This window comes from Poecilia formosa, unplaced genomic scaffold, assembly GCF_000485575.1.
Source record: "Poecilia formosa unplaced genomic scaffold, Poecilia_formosa-5.1.2 Scaffold142, whole genome shotgun sequence".
In the NCBI taxonomy this organism is placed as follows: Eukaryota; Metazoa; Chordata; class Actinopteri; order Cyprinodontiformes; family Poeciliidae; genus Poecilia; species Poecilia formosa.
Genome location: NW_006800081.1, coordinates 740,356 through 758,166, shown reverse-complemented (window position 1 = coordinate 758,166; position 17,811 = coordinate 740,356). Strand labels below are relative to the sequence as shown.

The 17,811-nt window shown below is 40.3% G+C and overlaps 2 protein-coding genes and 1 long non-coding RNA gene across 36 annotated transcripts in view; 1 reads left to right on the top strand and 2 right to left on the bottom strand.

Moving 5' to 3' along the window:
• The window catches only part of cacna1aa (calcium channel, voltage-dependent, P/Q type, alpha 1A subunit, a), an 83,387-nt gene extending 79,991 nt beyond the window's left edge, over window positions 1-3,396 (top strand). For 32 of the 34 annotated variants that reach the window (XM_016676844.1, XM_016676845.1, XM_016676846.1 and 29 more), the window contains 3 exons: window positions 192-402; window positions 521-828; window positions 2,077-3,396. In XM_016676844.1, coding sequence (XP_016532330.1) covers window positions 192-402; window positions 521-828; window positions 2,077-2,877 — 1,320 coding nt within the window. In that variant the 3' untranslated portion in view covers window positions 2,878-3,396. The remainder of the gene's footprint in view (window positions 1-191; window positions 403-520; window positions 829-2,076) is intronic. The other 2 variants (XM_016676831.1, XM_016676839.1) reach the window with 2 other exon arrangements.
• Window positions 3,385-7,067, bottom strand: LOC107837455 (uncharacterized). The gene is made up of 2 exons (XR_001663456.1): window positions 3,706-7,067; window positions 3,385-3,654 (listed from the first exon to the last, which is right to left on the bottom strand). It is a non-coding gene; the product is annotated as an uncharacterized LOC107837455 (long non-coding RNA).
• A 2,404-nt stretch (window positions 7,068-9,471) lies between these two features.
• Window positions 9,472-10,533, bottom strand: ier2a (immediate early response 2a). Its single transcript, XM_007562884.2, has one exon. The coding sequence runs from the start codon at window positions 10,420-10,422 to the stop codon at window positions 9,892-9,894; it is 531 nt and encodes a 176-aa protein (XP_007562946.1). The 5' UTR covers window positions 10,423-10,533; the 3' UTR covers window positions 9,472-9,891.
• Between the last annotated feature and the right edge of the window lie 7,278 nt (window positions 10,534-17,811).

Here is a 17,811-nt window from a genome sequence, read left to right as displayed (position 1 = left end):
TGGATTTTTGAAATAGCACACTACTGCTATTAGCATTACTAATAGCAGTAGTCTTTAAGTTCAGATGAGTTTTCAAGAAATTCTAGGGGGGAAAAAAATGTAGCATACAAACATTTTGGCCCAAAAACGCCGCCCTGACAGTCACAAGAAACTTTCTCTTCATCTCTCGGTGGCTTCTCTTCTTTTCTTAGACCATCAGTGACAACAGTCCAATGAAGCGGTCCGCCTCGTCTCTGGGCCACAGCAGGTCTGGGCGAGGACACCGAGACAAAGGAGATGATTACCACATGGAGTGTTCGATACCCGAGGAGGGGAGAGCTTCCAGACACGGACACCGGCGAAAGGATCGCAGTCATCGGGCGTCTGAGAGGTCCCTCTGTCGCTACAGTGAAATTGACACAGGTCAGAGAAAATAAAAACAAGTACATTTACATCTGTTGCTTTTAGATTTGATTTGTAAACTAAATCGTGCGTTTTTAACACACCTGATAAATAAATCCAACGTGACGCCCGGGAACAGACCTGAGCACGACCACACAGTCTGGTGACCTCACATCGAAAGAGAAGGACCGCGACCGAGACCGGGGCCGATCCAAAGACCGCAAGCACCACCACCATCACCACCACCACCACGGCTCCGTGGACAAGGAACGCTACGTGCCCGAACGCGGCGGCGAGTACAGACACAGACACTCCCGGGACAGGGAGCATGACCGGGAGAGGGAGCATGACCGGGACAGGGAGCATGACCGGGAGAGGGACAGAGACCGGGAGCGGCGCTGGTCGCGATCACCCAGCGAGGGCCGTGAGAATGTTCCGCACAGACAGGTGGGCTCCAGGGTCAACCTGTTCCTGCATGTAAAACCACGGATTTGATATTTTTGTGCTATCAATTCCAGTGTTTCTAATTTGATGGCAGCTACCTTATATATTATGAAATGATGGGGTGCCCAAGACACATTGATGTCCTGTAAATCACATCCTTTCCAGAAGGATACTACCTACGTGATAAAAAAAAAACAAAAATTGTCATTTATGCTGCTATTAAATCAGAGGCCATTTTGTCTTCAGAATGTCAAAAAAAATTGAAAATGTTTTTATGTACTACTACATTCACATAAACTGATGCATTATTGTGACAATAATAATGCAAAATATATAACTGAGGCATGTATGTTTGATGAAGTCAGTATGTCGCCAACAATCCAGCAAATATTCATTAAAATTAGAGATGCGTCGATCTCATAAGTTTTGTCCTCCCAAAGTTGGGACGTAGTATTCTACCAACACTGCTGTCAACCTGCAAGCTGAACGAAAGCTGTGCAAAGCAAAGTTGTCCTTAAATTGTTGTCCTACTGAGATGCACAGGAAACCATTTTAGATTAAGTATGGCGCCTATCAAGCTTAAAATCTTTGGATTCTCAACTAATTTCTCAGTGCATCTCTAATGAAAATGTATATTTGTCTACCTTATTGCTGTGACCAGCTATCTAATATTCTTATCTTGCTAGTGTTTTATCACACCCCACCACTAAATGTTCCTTTCCCTGAAAAATGGCCTCGTGGGTCTTTATACAAGGAATGAATACAACAAAGTTAATCCTAGTGAACTAAAGCTGTTTTCTGTTTTTATTCTCAATACTTACACTCTGCTGTGTTTGCTGGTCTGCAAATCAACCCTTTAACTTTTTTTTTCTTCTGTCGTCTTTTGTTTTCTTTCCTCTGCATGACATCTTGCTTCTCTTTGTATGGTGCTGTTTGGAATCCCATCTCTTATATTCACATCTTCTACTCCTGTTTATCCACTGCTCTGCTGCTCTTTGATGCCTTTATTATTTTTCTTTTTTCTTCCACAAACATCATGATCGGGGCTTTTCTTCTTCTTGTTGCTCTTAAATCTTGTTCTCGTCTTCCCTTGCTTCTCTATTTGGCTTCCTCTGTCTTTCTTGCATTCCTCTTACTCCTCCTCTGTTTGTTTTATGCTCTGTCGTCATCATCTTCTGCTTTGTTCTACATGTTGTGTCTTTGAATTTGTGGTTCGTTCTTTTTATTTGCTTTATTTCACTTTTTGTGTAGGGCAGTAGTTCAGTCAGCGGAAGTCCAGTTCCATCGACCTCGGGAACCAGTACACCACGGAGAGGTCGCCGACAGTTGCCTCAGACCCCTGCCACACCTCGACCCCATGTCACGTACTCCCCCGTAGTCCGTAAGTCCATGCCCACTCCTCCTGGGGGACCACAGGGCAGACCCCCAGCCCCAGGTCCCCGCCACTTTTCTCCAGAGCCTCTTCAAGGGCAGGGTCCACCCCCGGCTGGAGTCCCGATGGCTCACCATGGCGCACCCCGCCAGAGTCATCATCCCCCACTACGCTGGGGTGACTCAGGCGGAGGAGGCGGTTCCATGGAAGGGGATGGCTGCTTCTACAACCAGGAGTACCAGGACTTTGATCCGCACCATGAACCACCCGCCTATGAGCCAAGTGCCATGCAGGGTGGAAACCCTCACCCCCATGCCCTAGCCAACCACCCTCTGCCTCCTCCCACACAACCACAGCCTCACAACCCCCACCCCCTTCCTCCTCTGCAGCCTCATCCGGTGAACAACCCCCACCCGCAGCCCACTCGCACCTCACCCAGGACTGTCAGCCACGCAATTCCTCCCACCACTGCCCTGACTGGGCCTGTGCAGAACCAGGTTCAGCCCGCTGCCCAGCGCCGCCTGCCAAACGGCTACCGATCGTCATCCCCTTCCACACACCTCCACGGACCTCCACACACTGGGCCTCACAAGGTTCCTCCTCCGGCTGGGCATCCGAGGGGTCCCCGCAAGGGACTGCACGAACCCTATGGTGAGAGGGAGGAAGACGATTGGTGCTAGCCCCCAGGGGATGGGGGAGGGATGTATAATCAATAGACTGGAAAAACAAAAAAAAAAGAGAGCTCCTAGCCAGAGCAGTGACTGCCAAGGGAAATCACAACCTTTCTTTTTCATCTGGTTATTAATTTTAGTCACCCCGGCTCCTCGGGGTGCCACGTGGACGCTTCGCGGGATGAAAGGATTGTTATCAGCGTAAAATAGACACAGCGAGAAGGCAAAGGTTGAGTCTGGAGCAACAAGAAGCAACAACTTTTGTGTTCTGCTTGCATTGTTGATCATCTCTTGATGCCAAAAGAGACCAAGCTCAGATTTAAGTTTTTTTTTTAAGATGGGAGGAGAAATGATAGACACTACTCTTTGTGTCTTAATTTATGCCTCTGGCAATGAGCTATAGCCACTTACAAGATGTCAAGAGTTGCGACTCGATAAAAGACACTTTAAAGTCAGAGCAAAAGGAACAATCTTTTATTTTCCTTTTATAACGTTTTCTCGAGGCTAACTGTTGAGTTAGCCGTAAAACAAAAAATCGTCTAATCCAACCCTCCCAGCCACCAATGAAATATTGATGAGTTTTATCATCTGTGTTTTTAAATCTGACAACGAGCCCTCTGCCTGTAAACGGTAAGAAGGCTAAGTGGGTGGGAGAGTTGGTAAGTGTTGCAGGGGGTGGCAAAATGTCTCTCTGTCAAAAACAGCCAGAGGACCTGATGAGAGTGTTGGCAATATTTAACACACTCCTCCCAGTGACAGACAAAAAAAAAAAAAACTTTAGCCAACCTCATCCACTCCTCCCAGTGACAGACAAAAAAAAAAAAAACTTTAGCCAACCTCATCCAATGACCAAGAAAAAAAAAAATACAAGGAAGAATTTCACCAACAAAAAACAAACAAATAACTGTTTTCTGCAGTATTTCTTGTTCTACTCCTGCGGCTGCTTCTTCTTCTTCCTCCTCCTCCTCTTCTTCTTCTTCTTCTTCTTCTTCTTCTTCAGAACATCGAAGCTTGAATCTTCTGTTGCACCCCACACGGCTTCGTTTTTTTAAGACTTGCGGAGTTGTGACACTTTATGGAATCCTGCATGAATGCTACAAAAGAATACTAACGATACAAACAACAAGAATCTACTGTCTGTTTGGGAGGAGGGGGGGTCTCCTCCTTTCCGTTGTGGTCTGTGGGGTTTCTCTCTTTTTTACTGAAAAATACTTTCTGTTTCTCTCTTTGTGCTCTGAATGACATTCCTCTTGCCGTACCTTCATTTTCAGTAAAAATCAAACGACAGAGGGCTACAAGGGAAATCGGATAGTTAGTGTAATGTTTATCTGCGGGTGGGTGTGGGCGTGGGGTGGGTGGGGGGCGTTTTGCTTGCTCGTCAACTGTCCGTTCTGTGCCAAATGCCTGCCACTGATACAGCTGGAATTGCACATATTTTTAGTGAAAGTAACTTTTTTGTAACAAACGTCATCATGCTATTATGATATAATGGGTAGCAGGGTAAACTTAACATGGATTGATTTTTTTTTTTTTTTTTTGGTTATTTGTAACGTGGTGGTGAAAAGTCAAGACAAATCAGTAACTCAAATCTTAAAGTCTTCCAGGGTTTGGGGTTCAAACAGAGGCATCAGAGAGGAAGAGACCAATAGAAAGAAGGCACAGAAAGGAGAGAAACTCTTCATCTTTGTTTTTCTTCGTCTCCGAGGGAAATGTTGGATAAACTGCTAATGTATTGCTAATGCTTGTATTTGATTAGTGATTGTGAGAATGAGATGGATGCTCTGTGTTTTGTTTGTTTATTTATTTTTGGAGCTCAGGTAATCCTTTTTCCAACCCTGTGGTGGACCTCTAACATTTTTTTTTTTTTTTTGCTCGTCTCCTCTTTCGAGACGGCTCTGGAGACAGACACAGAATCTCGCAGAGCTCTGGAGGTGTGCAGGCTCAGTGGTAGTCGGACGGATAATATCTAGAGTGTTGGAACGTGTCAAATGATCTACACCTTTGAAAGAGGTGAGCTTAATTTAAAACAAGGGATGAGGATGTGGATATTGTTCAGCACCATTAAACATTTTACTAAAAAATAAAATGGTTTTAACTGTATGCCGAGACATGCTTTTAAAGATAAGAGCACGTAATGTTTTCATTTTAAGGAGGATTTTTATAGATTTTCAACATTACTGTTCTATTTATTTATTTATTTACTGAAAAGATTTTAAAAAAGGCTATTAGCATCATTGTATGCAACCTGTAGATGCAAAATTTGAAGGTTGTTTCTATTAGAAACCTTTCATCCATCCTGAACAGGAGATCTAGAGGAAGGTAATATAGTTTTGTAATTCCCACAAACCACATGATCTCTGTCCCCTTTATTCTTCAGCAAGCTTAAACATTTTCAAAGGGCAAACCACTCCAAGATGTGCACAAAGTCAATGCAAACTTTCAGTTTTATGCCTATCAAAGATGCAAAAATACACAACAGAGGTAAAGGTATCTTTGCAGGGATGATATTAAAAATGTATCAATGTATTATGATGGTATTTAAAAGATTACTGCCAGTATTTTTGGACATAGTTATGTGTTAATTATTCATTAATCCTGTCTTGCCACTCAACCGTCTGCAGCAGTGATAACAGCAACTCTTGAGATTAATATAAAAAACCCAACAAAATGTAAATTATTGCTCAATCACATCTCTTCTGGTTAGTAATCTGTTATATTTATGTTAAATATATAAATACATCAAGTTTTGCCTTACAATGTAGAAAGACAACCTAATAGCACGCCCTTTAACAAATTTATATTTTTAAAAATAGTTGCTTTGAGGTCCACAATAAGTGTCCACATATTTCCACTTGAAAACCAGTTTCCCAATGCATAGCTTGGCGGTTGCAAGAAATAAGATAAAGAAAATAATAAGTTTCTGTTTTCTGAAGTCTCTATAAAACGCACATGTTGTTTTTTTTTGTTGTTTTTTTATCTTGAAGCTGATCCCACCCATCAGCAGAACTCTGCCAGTTTCTGTGTCTGCAGCCAAGTGTTGGCTCTCTCAGGCAGGTGATAAATCCAAAATGTTTGACACCACTGGCGACCTCCAGGGGGAGCTATACGACAGTAAAACTCAATTACGTTCGAGTGAGCGTTGTGCTTGTAGCATTTTCTCTCACCTCCAGGCCACCTCATCAGTGTTCACCCTTGTCAGCAGGCGAGCGAACTGCACCGTAGCACAGTTCAGACGGGTTGGAGAAATGACGTTTTGGGCTTTTGCTGATGTTCTGGAAATCACCTGGGTTCTGAGTGTTTCGCTCCCGTGTGGCTTCCGATTCCTCGTCGGTGTGTTTCTCTGTGTGCCTCAAAACAACCCCCGGTCACCAACGCACACCACTGTCAGCCCCAGACCACTGTCGTTTTCCCGTTTTTTGTTTGTTTGTTTGTTTTTAAGTTGACCGACGTTTTTAACCTGGAGGCCTATCACACGTTGACCAGAGAATGCATCAAAAACAAAAACAGAAATGAAAAATAAAAACTGCCTATTAGTGTCTTTCCAGCCTTAGTGGGATGTCACGAACAAGTACTTTTCACATCACTACACTGAAGAAGAAAAAAATAAAAATCAGAAAGCAACTAGGTATGTAGCTCCTGGTTGTGGTGTGTGGAAGTGAGCTTTTTTTGCTCGTACGTATGTTACACGGGTGAATGTGTTTGGGATCACTGACGTTTAATTTCTTGTGCTTGCTTTTGTTTTCTATGCTTTGTCAGCAGAAATCATTTTTCAGCTTCTGAACATGTCTGTCATGTCATCGCGACAGTTTGCGATTATCCCGTGTTTGTGCGCGTGCGTGCTGTCAGTCAAACTTCTGAATGAGACGTGCAAAACCTGAGCATTCACTTTTCCATCTTTGTGTATATGCTGCAGTAAAATCCACTAACACGCTGATTAACCACACGAGTTCTTCAAAAAGCAATGTAAAGTCGCAATGGGGAGGAAAAAAGTATTTTTTTTTGTTTGTTTGTTTGATTGATTGATTTTTTTAAGTATAAAAGATATCAAAAAAGAAAAAAAAATCTAGTTCCAGAAATGCATGTGCTATGTGCATGCCACACCGTGGGTTAAAAGTCATCTTCAGGACAGAAAAGAAAAAGCACATTAATTAAGAAATAAGAGAAAAAAGAGATATATAAATAGATAGATGTTTTTAAAAAAGCAATGTTTCTTTTTTTCTTCTATTTTTGAAAACAAAAAAGACAAAAAGTTAAAAAAAAATTTAAAAAAAACATGAAAACACTGAAGAGACTTTGGTAAGAGTCAAAGTCTTGTTTCTTTTCTTCATTTATGGGGTTGAGACACAACACACCCAAGTTCAGGACACCGCAAAAAAAAAAAAAAAAACTGTTTTTAATGAAAAAGAGAGAATAAACAACACAGTTCTGAAGACGGTGTATTCTCCTATCTACTCATGTGAGGATCAAGGGGTGCAGGAGCTAGCCAAATCTGTTGATGTGCTTGTTCTAACTGGCTGTTGGACCTTTGATCCTTCACTAACGTACTCTTTCTCCCCCCGCCCCCTCCTCTCCCTCTCTAACTCTTATCTCTCTCACTCTCTAACCTTTCTCACTCTCGGCCAGTCTCACCGCTATTTCTACCAGTGCATTTTGTAATTCCAAACAGATCTCTTCCTAAAGAATAAAATCCAGAGAGAATGCACATGCCTTTGCCTTTTTTTTCCCCCCCCTACCGTCTTTTTGTGCATCGATGTGAGCAAATGCATGCTTAGTTCCTCACTGAAGTTACCGAAATAATTCTGACAGTGACGGCTATTGTCATGCTATGTCATGTTTAAAATGAACACTGGTCTATTTTTATGTAGCCCAACAAGTCGGAATGTCATCGATATTCCAGAATAATCGAATATCAAAATCAAACATTTCACTTCAGATGTCCCCACTTCTGTCACATTTATAAATAACATGAAATACGGCTTAGACTGTCTCTGCAAACCTATTGTTTATACTCTTTTTGAAAACTATTATGTTGGGTTAAAAAAAATAAATACAAATTAGAGAATTTACTGAAATTGTTCAATTGTGATATGGCTATTCTAGAAGTACTGATGTTTTAAAAAGGGGAACTGATGGGTATGAACAAGCAGCCGTGTTAAAAACGAGATTATAAAATGTAAAATGTATGTCAGCATTATAGGCAAGCACTGCACATACCCATAAATGTAATGTAGCTGCTTTTCTAATGTCTGCGTCTGAAAAGAGACAGGCTTAATGGTCTGAGTGGGTGGGAACCATTTGTCACCCAGTGGGGAAATCAATGCATCAGCTGAGGCATACGCCACATGCCCTGCTTTTTTTAATCCACAGCTGAGTGGATGCCCACTTTGTCTTTAACAATTATTACCGTAATTTCAATAAATTGGTTTAATGTGACACGTTGCAGACTCTGCATCATCCGGAAGATTGATAACAAGAATTTTTTTGTATATTTTTTTGCATATAGTCACCTAACTAAAATTTTGGGGGAAACAAAACCACCACCGCCTTTTTATTGCAAAAAGATGATTTAGACACAAAATGACTTGAGCCATTATTTTAAATGAAGGTGACAATATTTATATTGTGAGTGGTTAATGGTGAGTTCAGATCAACTTTGAGCTTATCCTGCTTTTCCCACATTGCCTCCTCACAATTTCTACCTGGGCGATACGCCGGCCTTAGCGTTATGGACGGTGCACAGGCTTTTATATCGTGAACATATGCAAATACAAATGACTCCCAGGTCTTAATAAACAAAATAAATCAGAACTAGGTCACAATTCCCATGTCATAATATTCAGCAATTCCTCTTTACAGATGAGTTGGTGAGAGAAACCAGGCTGTGTGTAACGTGTAAGACGCTTGCACTTTCACAGCCATGACCGGTCCCGTCTAGATCTCCGTACACAGACTGCACTCCGGTTTCAGCCGGAAGAATAAGCTCTCAGTTGAGGCCTCACGCAGCCGCACACCCCCTACTAAATTCCTCCCCGCCCCCCTTTTTGGGCTATTATCCCTTCCCCCAAAACAAACACAGCTACTGGTGAATCCCTGCACACCAGTTACATTAAACTTTTAATTATTCATGTCATAGCTGCCTATATTTAACTATATATATATATATATATATATATATATATATATATATATATATATATATATATTGCACTTTATTAATGATGCAACAATAATTGAATGCTCTTAAGGGGAAAAAAGTGTACTCCAACTCACTATCATGTAGTAATACTTGAACAACAAACCCCCCATTGTTTTCAGTGTTTGGCCAGTCAATGGCTTTATGGCAACCTCCCCCCCCCCCTTCATTCTTTAGGACCGCAGTCTCCTGAATGCTCCCTGGTTTTATTGTGCTAATCAGCATGGGGGGATGTGAAACTGTGGGGGAAGGAAAATAACTTCTAAGTACCCAAACAAGGTTCCAAAGGCACCACTTTCACACAGACAGTTTTCCCAAATGCAAATCACTTTTGTGGATCTCTTTGAATTACGTTTCCAAAGAGGGGAAAAAAAAAAAAAAAAAAAACAAAAAAAAAAAACTCTAGACTGTTTTCAAGTACAAAAGGTTTTTAATAAATACTGAGGTAGTTGCAGTCAATGAGAATTTTACACTTGATCACATCTTCTATGTTAAGTCAGGATGTAGACAATAACAAGCTCATATTCAGTTTGCCATGTGAAGCAGCAACAGAGTTCACGTTTATGTGAAATGAGTCGATGAAAGGCAGAAATGGTCCCAGTCCTTGAGAAGTTCCGCCTGTGTTCGGATGAAGTTATTATGAGGCATGGAGTCACATGAACTGCAGCGATCCAACTGGTCCGAGCCCAAGCTGTCCCCTTCAGGGCCTTCGCTGTCCCTGGCGTGTACCCCAGCCCAGACACTGGAACAGGCGCACCGTAGCGGGGCCGTTTCATCATGGCTCCCACGGGGCCGAGTAGAAAACTTTCAAAAGTCCTCTCTCAGGGTGTTCAACACGCTGCTATGACTGTCTGAAGGGGGATGGGGCTCGGGGAAGGTCCCAGCTCACTACAACAGTTTGCGTAATCCACCAAAACGGAGCTGACAATGAGCTGTTGAGCAGTCCCGTACTCCAGTTTTGCCTTCTTACACGGCAGGAAGTCCGGCTCAGCGGTAGCTTTGCCCCGTCTTTTCCGCGTGTGGTGCGGCGGCCCGCCGAGACAAGCGTCATCCTGGTTTTGCGCGTCGCCCTGCGCGTCCGCGTCGGCGGCCAGGTGAGGAAGAGAAGCGGGACCCTGGAGCTCCTGAGTGCCGCTCGCCTCTGTGGTCATCTTAACCTCAGAGGGCTGCTGTTCCTCGCGCTCTTCCTCCATACTTTCAGTCGTAGTCTGCGCCGCGTGGTAAATGTCTCGAGCGGATTTCATCACCAGAGTCAAGAGGAGGCTCCGGTGCAGCCGGAGACCCCCACGCTGCGTGCGGGAGCTGTACAGTTTGCCCAGTGCCACCACCATGATCCTCTTGGCCTCGGCGCTGACCTCCATCTCGCAGCTTGTTTTGAAACTAGTCCGAGGAAGGAAAACAATCACTTCAATGGTCCTGTCGCTCTGCCACAACTTCACTCGTAGACACAATACAGATTCCACGCGGGACAGATACTTATAACCTCGCTGACGTCACACACGCCAAGCGTCATCAGTCACAGGGCAAAGTCCCGCCCATCGGCCGTGGAGCGGCTGTGTGGGTCAACTGTGAACTATTTTTAATAAGCTTATAACTTTGGCTTGAATGCAAGTCCTATGATTGTAAATAAAAGTTGTTGATGTAAACAGCTTTAAAATAACCCAAAAATTGATGAAAAGCACACATATATGGCTATAAATTTCCTGCACAATAATAATAAAACAATGTAATGTGGTATTTATAGGAAAGACATGTTGTAATTCAAAGCCAAAATTATGTTTTCAAAATCAAGGCCACAAGTATGAGAGATATAAAGTAAGATTTATATGTTACTAAAAAATCTGACTTTCTATTTCATGAATATGAGACTAAGTCAGAATTTTGATTTTAAAAGTCATAAATATGGGTGTAAAATCACAATTAAAACTATGACAGTCACAACTAAGAGGAAAATACTAGATTTTGACTTTCACTTTAATACATATGGTAAGTTTGTCTTTTACAGTAAGATTCAAAGTCAACATTTTGATTTTCAAAGTTACGACACAGAAAGCAACAATTACGACTTGGAAAACTAATAGGTAATAGCTATAGAATAAAGCTGCAATTGTGATGTGACTATCAAGGGAAAAAATAGGTAATTGAAAGAGAAAATATTACTTTGAAAGTCAAAATTATGACTATTTTTCTCATCATTATTTTAGATGGCAGCTTTCTTATAAGTGGTGGAAATGGCTTCAGCTCAGTCAGTTGTAAAACATTAAAAATTAATTTCCTTCTGACAGATTAGAAGAAATCTGCCAACCTTTCCTGGAAATTGACATGTCAGAATATTCTGATTTAAAAAAAAAAATCCTTTCGGGTTATCCTATTAAAGAGCGGTATTTTCATGCACATACACGTTTTACAGTGCAAGAGTGGGAATAGTCAAAGGAGTGGAAGGAATTCCTGTCTATTATTAGCCACCTTCACTTCAAGAATGAATGCCATTCCCCTCCTGCAGCTATCTGGAGCAGTCAAGAAGAGAAGCTGTATTATTAGTTCAAGCTTCCTTCTGGTCTCACCCATCCCCCAGTGCGCTGCTTCCTTTTGCAGGAAACACAAAAAGGAAGGGGAGGGCGGAGGGAGGGGAGGGGGGTTGGGGTTAACAGACAGATGCCCATATTAGGTACATCCTGCTCTTCTGGGGCCTTGCTGAGGAAAACCCATGACGTGTGTGGGAGCCCTTGTTTCCTGAAGCCATTTAAAGTAACAGTAGCACAGATTGCGTCACCATGCTACTTCCTCGAGACCATATATGGGCAAAAAAAAACAACAAAAAAAAAAACGTTTCCCCCCAACTTTGCATGAAGTTCAGCTATTTCACATTTGATTTGGAGAAATGCCTTGAATGTGCTAGAACTATGTGCATGTTGCTAATATGAAATTTGGATGTTTTCAAAAATATTCTGTTGCAGCACATTCTTGTGGAAGGTTGTTTTTCATCCAGACTGCTTTGTCTGGATACGTGTTTGACAACCTCTCTATTGAGGAAAAATTGGTTCATGCTTGCATATTTAAACAACATATAAACGGGTGGTCTTTCAAATAGATGCGTAAGTTAATGTGCAACTTGCTGCTTATGTTATGGTTTGTCAATAGTTTTTCGTAGCAGCTTCATTTAAGCTATGTTCCAGAATCTATTTAAAATAATATTCATGTGCATTAGATATAAAAACGGATGATTTAAAAAAAAAAAACTAAATACGATTCATTCTTTTCTGGGTCACTTTGCTGTAATCATGCTTAATATTAGAGAACAAATGTTAAAGGATTTATGCTAGAGTTGCGGCAAAACGTCTGCAATTTCTGCTCCAAATGCGCCATCTGCCGTTCACCACAGGTTAAAACAATCTATGTTATCTTCCACACACAGCCATTGAGCAACTGTCAAACTATCCAGGTGATCTGGCATTCATCCTGTCTTTACATCGACTTTCTTATTGTATTAAGGGATTGTTCATTTATTCTTTATAGTAAAGACTAGGACTACGCAGAAATGAATGATGAATGCAAAAACATCCTAAAACAAAACAAAACAAAAAATAAAAACAGAAAATAAAATCATGGAAAGACTTTTTAAAAGCCTCGGAAAACAAATAATCAGGACCACTTTAAATGTGACAGCATAATCTTGCCTGAAAGCATAAACATAAGAAAATTATGGACTGTTTAATGTTGCGTGCTTACAGCCCACCCAGTAATGATGTAGCTCAAATTGTTGCTGTTTGCTGTGCATTCACAAGCTTGTTGATGAGGAACTAAAATAAAAAATAAATAAAAAATGCAGGAGACAGAGAGAAGGCCTCGTCTGTGGTCGTGGGTAATTAATCCTTGCATAAGTGGTACTTTGTGTTGCTATAGAATTTTAAAAAAAGTTAAAATCTTAAGCATGTGGTTCACAAATAGTCCACAAGAGGGAGAAAGACGTAATTTGTTTCTCAACTATTAATATTCATTGGGATACTACCCTGGAACCACCGTGTTTGTGGACACAGACAAGGTTTCTCATGTGGGACAGTAGATGCTGACTCTCTCTCAAATCACAGGGGATCCAGATCGCTTCTTCAAATATTTTATTGTGTTTTAATCATTTGCTGCCTTCCTGGTCCTGCCGGTGCTTTTCTCTCTGGTTTGACAGACTATTTATCTTACCATTATTAAACGTGAGAAAGTTTTATTGGTCAGAAATGTCAACATGCATGCGGATGAAGCTAACTGCCAACATCCCAACAGATTGTTTATCTATTACTGAGTCTTTTCATGCCATTTAACCGCTCTCTGGTCCCACAATAGGTCACATGTTGAACTGTGTTTTCTCTCTTGGCCTAAGTATCATAATTTGTGTGTTGTTGATGTTCATGTGACTAATCATCTCTGTGTATCTTTTAACCTTTCCACCAGCTCAATATAGTGGTACAACTGAAAACTGCTTCTGCACTACTGTGAATAACGTCTCCACANCAATATATATTAACTCATTAACTTCACATTTCTCCAATGAATATTTATCAAAGGTTATGATTAGAAGGATACATTTCTTTTACTTTGTTGATGATTTTTGTGTGATTTTGTTGTCAGCACATTCAACTTTGTACAGAACAAAGTATTCAATGAGAATATTTCATTCATTCAGATCTAGATCTAGGATGTGTTATTTGAGTGTTCCCTTTATTTTTTTGAGCAGTGTATATATATATATATATATATATATATATATATATGAATCAATCTGGAAATCCAAAAGAAAGTGTTGTTAGTTAGAACACCTGTGGAAGCCTACTAATCTTGAGGTCCATAAAACTCCACCTCAGGGAATTTGGATCCCTTTAAATTAAGCCATAAATAGCTAGAATGGTATATTTTTCAAATGATATGTTTTTAAATTGGATAAATTGTTACGCCCTAACAATCTTGTCTCACCTGTGATCCCTACAGTACCCGAGTCCTCTAAAGCTGACAGCAATGATTTTCTCTTTTCTGTGTCTCATGTAGGTCAGTAGTGTCAGTGGAAGCTTTCTGTCCATCTAAGTGGCACAACTTTGTTTCTGTTTCTCCACTTTCACAGTCTCTGAAAAGGACTGAAATAATAATAACATTCATCTTTACTTGATTAAATGAAAACATCTACGTGTCTGAATGTCATTGTCCCTGTGGTATTTTTTTATTTTTAGAAATATGTTTCCTGCTATTAGCTCTTGTATTGTAGAAGTTTGCAATAATTTACTTGTGTACTGGCCTCTTTTTGCAAACAAAACCTCAGAAACATTGGTGTTACTTTTTATTCGGTCATTCTTTTTTTCTGCTACAAAAAATACTTCGTATTCAAAGAACTCTGTTGTATTATGTTACACATGATCTGTTTTGATCTTGTTATGGTTTTACTTTTTTGTGTTTTTATGCTTGGTTTTATTGTAAAGCATTGTGGTTTATATCTGCAAAAATTGCTACATAAATAAAGTTTACATAATTTTACTCACATACTATTAACAGCATCACGAACAAAAGCAGCCAAGCTGAACTTTGTTGCAGAAATAAGAAGCTGCGATAGACAAACTGTCCACAAGATGGAGGCCTTGCTTCGCCTAACACCATCAATTATCAGTCACACTCACTGCAAGAGTTTGTGCTGAGACTGATAAATGAATGGAAAGCAATGCTGAACATTCATCCTTTTCTTTTAAAATATATATATTTTTTTAGCACTAGAGGCGTCTATTAGTAAGTAGCGAGACAGGAAGAAGGGTCAAAAGAGAAGGGAGAGACATGGAGCAAACAGCCCACGGCCAGAACTCAATTTAGGACAAGTGTGTCAAGGATTCAGCCTCACCTAATGGTTCACTTGCTCTGCCTCTGAGCCTCATGATGCTCCACCTTGTCAACCATGAAATGTACATCATCGTGCCAACCTTATTCCAGTGAGGCCTTACAGGATTTTTCTTTTTTTTTTTTGACTTTATGCAAGTCTGACTTCAAGACTCAAATCACGTTTAGCTGCTTTGTCAACTCCACTGCGACAAACTGAGGGTCTACGAACAAATCAAAGTGTCTTAGCGCTTACATATTTATAAGGTTGGTAGTTTAAAAAAAAAACAAAAAAAAAAACATATGGAATAACTTCATGTATCTGAAAGTAGATCGCGGTCAGAGCCTTAATCACATTTCATCAGACTTGGGTTCCTGATATTCCAGCCATGCAGCCACAGCATCTTTGAAGCTATGAGCAAAATCTTATTTGATGTTGATCTGGTACTTTTTTATATTTTTAAATCACCTAGTAGTGTGTTAATTAGGAACTAGACTATTTTAAAGGTTAATTTGATGCAATGAGAGACTGGGATTGATATTTTAAGAGGATGCGTCCACAGTTATATTCAATACGTTTAAGAATTTACATCCCAATGAGTTTTGTCACAACAAAAGCTGAAAATAGTAAGCATGTATTAAGCATGCTTGTCATCAAGTCCACATTTCTGTTTTTAAAAATAGTTAATTTTATAGGTCTGATGTAATATCCTAATTTGAAACATCATGTTTTTAACTGTAAGTGAAAAATCATCACAACTAACAGAAGGAAAAGCCTTCCAAACATCCATTTGTGTGTAATTCATCTATACAATGTGTTTCATTTATTGATAAAGTTCCTAAAACAAATGGGTTATTCGGTGATATTCTAATTTATTAAATGGATATGTATTTTTGTGTGTGTGTGTGTGAAACCTAAAATTGCTTTTGTTGTGCTCTTTGCAGAACTCGTGATTTTTTTCAGAAGGCAACGTTTCTTTTTCTGATTGTCCAATGGGACGAGGATGTTCCTCTGTAGGCTCTTTGTCGACAAAGTTAAGGAGTAACAATGTATGGCACGACTCCAGGATTCCGATCAGGTCAAATCAAATATTCTTTTGAGACCCACTAACTCCCAGAGGGTTGTTTTGCTTTTAATGAGGCCAAACAGACATCAGAGAAACTCTCAGCCGTGTGAGAATTAAATGCTCTAAAGGTGAAAAATAAAAGTAGAACTTATCCTTGAATAAAAGGCATATCAAACCCAAGTTAATTGTGATCATATTCCTGCATCTGATCCACTGACACAGTTTAAAAAAGAGAGCATTTTAATTTAGACCATGCTACATTTGGGCAATAAGTGTCCAAAGGAAGCGCATAGATGTCATGCTACACTTCTCCACGACAAAAGCGCAGACTTTGAGCTATTGCAGCAAAGTTTGAACATGGAAACAAATACTTTTCAAATGTCGTTTGTCATTTATCATTTTTACCCACAGTGACACAATATGAGATGGGACAAAGTTTGCCGGTAGCTGGCCAATCCGTGAACTGTGATCTACATACAAATCACAGAACAGCTGTCACAACAATCTGCTGTGCTCACATGTGTCCACCAGATGTCAGCATCACCCCGCTTCTTCATATTTATAAAATGAATCAACCTTTCCTATGTATGTTAGTCCGTCAAGGTGTAAAGAGCTCTACTAAAGACTGTATGGATTTATTAAAACAGCAGCAATTTATTGCAAATATGATTATAACTGATCAATAAACAGGTTCTATTTAACAAAAAAAAATATAAGTTTAAAAATAATTTCATTATATAGGGTCTAATATATTCTGTTTGAATAATACTTTATCATAAAAAATGTTGGAGAATGCATACTATCGGCATCAAGCAGCATGTATGACCTTACTACATTGTAAAACCTCTTTTTTTTCTGTTCTCTCTGAGCCAGCAGGCTTTAGTGTCTTTTTGAAGAGAAAATATCATACAAAATATTTTCAACTCTTTGTGTGGCATAAAAAAAAACAATAGTTTCAATGTTCTTGGATTCATTAAAGAAACACATCTGCTTGAGGGAATTCCAGGAATGAGAGTGTTGCCTCTGGTACCAGGATTATTTTATGGGTGAGTTTCTTCAGCTTGTGCTCTGCTTTTTCCAACTCTGTCATTGCAAAAATGCTTCCTCTGTGGGCTCCTTTATGGCAGCAGAGCTGCTTCAATGTCCTCTCTTTCTTTGAACACTATAGACCTTATTGGACAAATCAAATCAAATTCTGTTCAAGCCCTGATAAAACCTTTGGCCAGCACTGCTGAACTTTCTTATAGGGAGTCTGTGGATCATGATTTCCTGCCTCATGCCGTCTAGACAACACTTGAACACTAGGTGGTGCAGCAACAAACAACACCTGTGTTTTGCTTTGCATTGACAGTGATTGGTGCCTATGGAGCCTAAAGGACATGAAGCAAAAAATAACAGGAAAATATAAGTTTACCATATTAACACTAGCAGGTAGTTTAGTTTATATTTCTATTACATGGGCCAAACTGTGTCAGCAATTTCTGAACTATGAGTACCAGTTTAGGACAATGACTCCATCCACTTCATCCATCCATTTTCTTTACAACCTTTGCCCTTGGTGGGGTTGGGAGGGTCGCTGGTGCCTATCTCCAGCTAATCTCCAGGCAGGAGGCGGGGTACAACCTGGACAGGTTGCCAGTCTGTCACAGGGCAACACAAAGACACACAGGACAAACAACCATGCACACACACACACACTCACACCTAGGGGCAATTTGGAGAGGCCAATTAACCTGGCAGTCATGTTTTTGGACTGTGGGAGGAAACCGGAGTACCCAGAGAAAACATGCAAACACCATGCAGAAAGACCGGGGCCAGGAATCAAACCCAGAACCTTCT